This window comes from Elephantulus edwardii, unplaced genomic scaffold (assembly GCF_000299155.1).
Source record: "Elephantulus edwardii isolate Elephantulus edwardi_28Jun2011 unplaced genomic scaffold, EleEdw1.0 scaffold00036, whole genome shotgun sequence".
Lineage (NCBI taxonomy): Eukaryota > Metazoa > Chordata > Mammalia > Macroscelidea > Macroscelididae > Elephantulus > Elephantulus edwardii.
Genome location: NW_006399786.1, coordinates 3,438,483 through 3,445,647, shown reverse-complemented (window position 1 = coordinate 3,445,647; position 7,165 = coordinate 3,438,483). Strand labels below are relative to the sequence as shown.

The 7,165-nt window shown below is 43.6% G+C and overlaps 1 protein-coding gene across 1 annotated transcript in view; it reads left to right on the top strand.

The window, feature by feature from the left end:
* The first annotated feature begins 2,988 nt into the window (after positions 1-2,988).
* The window catches only part of COG3 (component of oligomeric golgi complex 3), a 78,024-nt gene continuing 73,847 nt past the window's right edge, over positions 2,989-7,165 (top strand). The window contains exon 1 of the mRNA XM_006884607.1: positions 2,989-3,227. Coding sequence (XP_006884669.1) covers positions 3,054-3,227 — 174 coding nt within the window. The 5' untranslated portion in view covers positions 2,989-3,053. The remainder of the gene's footprint in view (positions 3,228-7,165) is intronic.

Sequence of the window (7,165 nt, the reverse complement as noted above, 5' to 3'; positions counted from 1 at the left end):
TGAGGGTACTATGGACTGCTAGGAAAACAAACAGATTCATCCTGGAAAGGGTTAAACCGGGTGGCTCCTTGGAGGCAAGGATTCTGAGGTCCGTTTAACATACTTTGGACATTTTGTAAGGAGAGACAGGTCCTTAGAGAAGGACATCATGCTTGGTAGGGTGGAGGGACAGCGCAGGAGGGGAAGGCCCTCTGTGAGGTGGATTGATTCAGTGACTTGGGTAATCGGATTGGAGTGTCAGAGACAGTGTGACTGGCACAGGACAGAGCATATTTTAGGGCTGTTGTACATAGGGTCGCTATGAGTCGCAAGCGACTTGATGGCACATAACAACAACAATAGTTTCACTACCCATTCTAAATCTCCTTTGCCCTCAGTAAGAACGTCAGCTGGTCATAGTTCTTCTCCTGATGGGATGACCAAAATGTTCATTCTTGAGAGTCTGTCCATTAGTAGACAAATTAGAATTGAGTTGGTACAGTTTTTGCTTGGTGTTAATCATAGGGCACAATAATACTAAAAGATGATCTAAAGATTCAGTCTTCTCCTGTGCAATTTACAGGCTCTGAAAACTCGTTAGAGGTTCAGCTATCGATTGGTTCTGACTCAATGGCACACAACTACTTTACCTTTATTACATAATGATGTTGTTATGTGCTGTTGAGTCGCCTGTGACTCATTGCAACCCTATATACAACAGCTCTGAAACCTGCCCTGTCTTGAGCTAGTCTCGCTGACTCCAACACACCTACCCCCATTACCACAGTTACTACGTCAATCCATCTCATGCAGGGTCTCCCTCTCCTGTGCTACCCCTCCCACCATGATATGTTCAAGACTCTTCTCCAGCACCATACTCAAAGTTACCAATTTCCCTTCTATCATCTTTAGTCATTTTCCAGATTTCTGATGCATATCAGATATTTGCAAAGACCATGGCCTGGATCATCTGCACCATTGTCTCTAGACTGACATCATTACTTCTTAGTGCTCTGGAGAGGTCCCTGACAGCAGATAATCAATGAAATTTCCCCTTTGTAAATAGGATCAGTCACACCAGAGAATACAGTAACTTCTTTCCTTGCCTCTTGATCCATAGGCAAGAACCCAAACTGGTAAAGTGGCATTCTTTACTTCTAGCTCAGTGTAATCAGTATTGTGTCTCCAAGAGAGAGTATATGCCTCTTGGAACTAAGGCCTCCAGAACCACAAAGCATAAGGTAGTAGAGATAGAGAACAAAAATTGTGCAAATGTGATACTAAGGGTAATAGTACTATTCCCACTACTGCCCCTTCATTCTTGGACTCATGAATAGTGAGGAAACTACCCCCACAATTCAAGATATTGCCACCTAGCTGACACAATAATTGTCTCTTTAGAATCCAGTTGCTTTAGAATAAGGGAGAACATAGTAAAACGAATGAATTTCATGCACCTAAGCACACTTCATTTAGTGTGAAGTAAGTATGTTGATCTAATATGATCTCTAGATGATCCCCCCAAGAATGTGATATTACTTTTGGTTTATTATTTTTCTAGGTAAGTTCTAATTGCGTCCACTTGACTTTTCCTACCATTGTAACCTTAACTCCACCTGCCAGTAAACCATTGTGAGGGTTCTTCCAGTTGCTGAATATGTCCATCCCAATTATGCATTGTAGAACTGGGGAAGTAATTACAGAAGAGGCTCTGGGACCCAGTGGGCCCACCATGAGATTGTTGTTATGGGTCATAGAGTCACCTTCAACTAATAGTGACCCTATGCACAATAGTTTTGAGTCCTGTCCTACCTTGAGACATTTCATTGTCAGCAACACACCTACCCCCTTTACTTTAGTTACTGAGTCAATCTATCTCATCCAGTGTCTTCCTCTCTTACATGCTGTCCCTCACCTTTCCAAGCATGATGTCCTTCTCCAAGGACTGTTACCTCCCGCCAACATGCCCAAAGTATGTGAGACAGGACTTCATAATCTTTGCCTCCAAGAAGCAGCTTGGTTTCACCCTCTCCAGGACAGACCTGTTTGTTCTCTTAGTAGCCCATGGTATATGATCAGTACTGTTCAGTTCTCTGATGTATAGCAAGTAATTGTGAAGACCATGACTTGGATCAGGTACACTTTAGTTTCTAGACTGCCATCATTGCCCCTCAGTACTCTGGAGAGGTCCCAGAAAGCAGATTGCCCCCCCCCCCCATGCAATTAATCTTTTAATTTCCTCTCTGCTGGTTTTTGGGTGTTAAGCTTCAATCCATATTAAAGACTGCAGTTATTCACCTTCTGCAGCAAATGACATAGGTCCTCCTCAATTTCAGCATGCAAGGTTGTGGGTTCAAGTGTGTTGGAAATTATGCTGATGGCACGGAAGAGAGTAGGGTTCAGGTGGGCTGTTCATAAGGTTACTATGAAAATCTGCTGGAGGATCAGCTATGGGTCGATTCTGACTCTATGGTACAAAACAACAACAGCAACATAGGCTATTATCACATACAATAACTACCTGCTGAAATGTACAATCTGATTTGAATGACAGATTATTATTCAGAATGCTTATCTGCACAATAGTAAACCAAGTTTTCAATTTGTTTCTCGATTAATGATGCTATTAGTGATGTTCATAATGCAGAGAAAATAGTCTACACATTTAATTTTTTTTTCTTTTTAACATATTAAGTATTGAATTTTGGTCAAGTTTACTCATGAGAAACTTGGGAAACTCAGAATGGTTCATTAATTTGAGCAACGTGTCCCAATAAAGTTATTGTTGACGGAGACACTTCCGGTAGGGGCATTTCTACTTCCGTTTTAGCCTACATTTTTAGCTCTCGGTTACACTACCCAGCCGGAAATGTTTGTACCCCATTTAAAGCCACGTCTGTTGCAGCCTCAGTCCCGCCCCTAAACTGTGGAAGTGTTTCCGGGGTCACGTTATCTCGCCCTGTACGCCCCGCCGCCGGTGCCCCGCTGGAACGCCAGGCTCTCCCGGAAGTGGCCCGGTTCTGCCTGTCGGGGTCTCCTCCACCCGCTGCTGCTGAGGTCGCGGTGCGGCAGCGATGGCGGAGGCGGCGCTGCTACTGCCGCCGGAGGCGGCGGCGGACCGGGACGCTTGGGAGAAGCTGGCTCTCTGGGACCGGAGACCGGACTCAGCGGCACCGCTGACCGACAGGCAGACAGACTCCGTACTGGAGCTGAAGGAGGCGGCGGAAAACCTCCCCGTGCCGTCTGAAGTGAGGGAATGGCAGCGACAGGCTGGCGCGGGTGGGCGGGGCAGAGCTGCGACTTGGGCCGGCCGCTGACCCCTGCCCTTGGTCTCTTTCCCTTCCTGCTGCGGTGGCGGAAGCCCCTCACCTTCGAGAGCTGTCAGGTTCACACCGCTGACTGGTCTCCCCGGGCACTGACGTGCGGGTGCTGCTCAGCGGTGGCCGGTATCGATCCAGCCCCTGCTGGGTGGCTGGCCAGGAGCCTCGCCCTGGGCCAGGTGTCACCCGGGGCATACCCTGCAGCCCACCTGTCTCTCAGGTCCTGGGGTTTCTGTGATGCAGGATAGGCGCCTCTTGGCGTTCGTACCCTTTAATCAATCACCCAGCTGCTTTTTTCCCACGCGGGAGGTGGAGAAACCGGAACTTGGTCTTAAGAGTTTATTGGTCGCAGATAGAAGAGTGAGCGTGTTTTCGATTAGGAGCACATTATGAAAGATTGGATTGATTGGCTATCTATAGCAGTATGTTCACTTTGAAAAGATGAGTCAGTGCATTGCGAGGTAAGGCGAGCTTTAGGTCTTCGTGTCATCGTTTTTCAGTCTTAGTGACCAGTTTGGTGCATTCTTTTGCTTCGTATGTGATTGCATTTATTAGCTATAAATAAGAAGTGTGTTGGATGAATTATCAGATACTTGACAAACTTTTTCTTGTTGGAAGGTCACGTTCAGAAAGACTTGTTAAAAAAATGGACGTGATGTACAGTGCGTGTGAAAGGCAGAGTTAGAAACTTCCCCCACCGCGCCTCTAAATTTAAGCGGTAAAGAATTCGATTTATTTAAAAGTTCCTCCACGTTCACGGTTGCATTCTCTGCCCGAAATTTATTGGCTTTCTCTGCCTGCCTCTAGGATGCTATGCCGGAAGTGGGTCTGCAATGTATGAGGAAGCAGGTGGAAATTTCTTTGGCTTGCTTTCAACGTCTTTGATGTCTTGGATAAAAGTTAGACGTTTTTTGCTCTGTTATTTCTCCAGTCTGTAATTGATTTGACCTGCTATTAAGGCAAGGTGCTTCCATGAACTCAGCAATTGGGGAAACCAAGGGTTGAGTTTTTTTCCCCCTCCCAATCTGAAACACTCTTTTATTGCTCGTCTTTTTTTTTTTTTTAAATTAATTTTAATGAAACTTAACAGAGACTTATCAAAAAATGTTTGAGACAGTATGTCAACAGAGAACTGCCACGTGTGCCGGCTGGATTTAGAAGAGGTCGTGGTACTAGGGATATTATAGCTAATGTTAGATGGATCTTGGCAGAAAGCAGAGAATACCAGAAGAATGTCTATCTGTGTTTCATTGACTATGCAAAGGCTTTTGACTGTGTGGATCACAACAAGCTGTGCTTGACTCTGAGAAGAATGGGAATCCCAGAACATTTGATTGTGCTGATGTGAAACCTATACTTGAACCAAGAGGCAGTCATCAGAACAGAGCAAGGAGACACTACATGGTTCAAAATCAAGAAGGGGGTCCGTCAGGGATGTATTTTGTCTCCATACCTTTTCAGTCTGTATGGAGAACTGATCATCCGAGATGCAGCTGGGCTGTATGAGGAGAAATGTGGCATCAGAATTGGTGGAAGAGTCATCAACAATCTGCGTTATGCAGATGACCCAACCCTGCTTGCTGAAACTGAGGAGGACCTGAAGCACTTGCTGTCAAATATCTGGGACTGCAGCCTTCAGTATGGATTGAAGCTCAACATCAAGAAAAAAAAGATTCTCACCACTGGGCCAATTGGCAGCATCAGTATGGATGGTGAAGAGATTGAGATAGTTAACAGTTTTAGTTTACTTGTTTCCACAGTCAACACTCTTGGTAACAGCAGCCAGGAAATCAAGAGATGAATTGCATTGGGAAAGTCAGCTGTGAGGGACCTCTCAAGAGTACTGAAGAGCAACGACATCAGACTGGAGACTAAGGTGCACCTGATCCAGGCTATTATAGTCTTTGCAATACTGTGCTATGCATCGGAGAGTTGGACAGTGACTAGGGATGATAGAAAGAGAATTGATACGTTTGAGCTGTAGTGCTGGAGAAGAGTGTTGAATATCCCATGAACTGCTAGGAGAACTAACAGGTTTGTCCTGGAGAGGGTGAAGCCGAAATGCTCCTTGGAGTCAAGGATTCTGAAGCTTTGTCTGACATACGTTTGGACATGTTGCAAGGAGGGACTGGTCCTTGGAGAGGGACTTCATGTTTGGGAGAGTGAAGGGACGGCGCAGGAGAGGAAGACCCTTGATGAGATGGATCGATTCTGTGAGTGCAGTGGTGGGAATGAGTGTGTTTGAGACAGCGAGGTTGGCACAGGATAGAGCGGCATTTAGGGCTCTTGTGCAAAGTGTTGCTATGAGTCGCAAGCGACTTGATGGCACATAACAACAGCAACAGAGACTTAGGTTTTGCAGTCATTGTTGCACTTTTCTCCCTACCCACTCCCTCCCCTGGAAACCTAGTTTTTAAGAAAAGTAATGCAAAACTACGCTGCAATCCAGAAGGATCGCGGTTCATATCCACCAGATGATCCTCAGGAGGAGAAGGCAATCTCTGTCCATGCCAGTCAGATCTCGTTCAACAACAACAACAACAAAAAAATGGGGGGAAAAAAGCAATTTGTAACAGAAACAGTTGTTATCTTTTAATGTAAAGGTGTGACTTGGAATGAAGGATATGGAATCTTAATTTTAACTCATTTTTTCCAGTATGGTTTCTGTTGTCAATTCTACATAGTTATTTAACACGTGTTATGCATCTGAGCAAGGGATTGGGACTAGAAAGAGAAATGAAAACTGACAACATGCATCATCTCAGTAAATAGATTGTAGGGATTAAAAGCATTTAAAAAAATCAGTGTTTGCATAGTGATGCATGATATGAGGAAGATAAAACAGGATGGAGTAATGGCTAGGGATAGAATGTGCTCTTTTTGGATAAGGAGGCCTTTGAAGAAAGTAAGGTGCTATCTAAAGGATGGGAAGCAACTTTACAAAGACTAGGGAAAGAACTTTTCAGCTGGAGGTAAAAACATAAAGGTCAAAGATAGGTAACAGATTTGACAGTGTCAAGGATTAAGTAAGGGTCTTGTGGTTCACACAGCTTTGGTATTTATTACTGTGAGAATGAGATTGACAACTTGCTATCTCTGAACACTGCTCTTCAGAGTCCAATAGCCTTCATTTTCTTTTCTGAAGCTCAAATTGATTGACATAAAATAGGAACCAATTCATAGCTGACCCTCCCTCCTTTTATCGAAGGCTGTAAATTGTCTGAGAGGAGGCTGGGTATCTTTCTGCTTCAGAGTCAATGGTGGGTTGGAATCATCAGAGAAACTCTGCCCTTGGATTAGCTGTGCAACTCCTACAGACTGTGCTGCCAGACAGAGCTCCCTTATTTTCTTCCAGTAAGTGTTTATATATCAAGTGAGATGACTTTGCATTTGAATTTTTATCCTTATTGCCAGTCTTTTAAAAACATGGGAGCTGAAAAAGATGCTTCAATAATTTTTATTTTTCCCAATCAGTGTATTTCTGCAAAATTTTATTTCATATTTCACAGTTGTCATAAAATAAATTGCCTTCTGAACTACTGGGACTGAGCAGATTAGTTAAATAGTAAAAGATTGGCTGACTCAGTAAATATCATAAAGTTATTTTCTAAGGCCTTTGGAAAGTAACTTTCTCTTTTATGAAGAGCTGCTTTTATCTTGGAAAAGATTTAACACCTTTTTTTAGTTTGTGTGGAATTATTTTCCCTCCTTTTTTTTTTGAAAGTTATGAGATCTTCATTATTTTTAATTTGGTGTTAAAACAATTTGCAGCAGAATATTAAGTGGACTTGTTTCTTGTGCTAGGATTTTTAATCCTTTTTCTTCTGAACTTATGCTAACTTGATAAAGGCTGAAATTTTTTATCA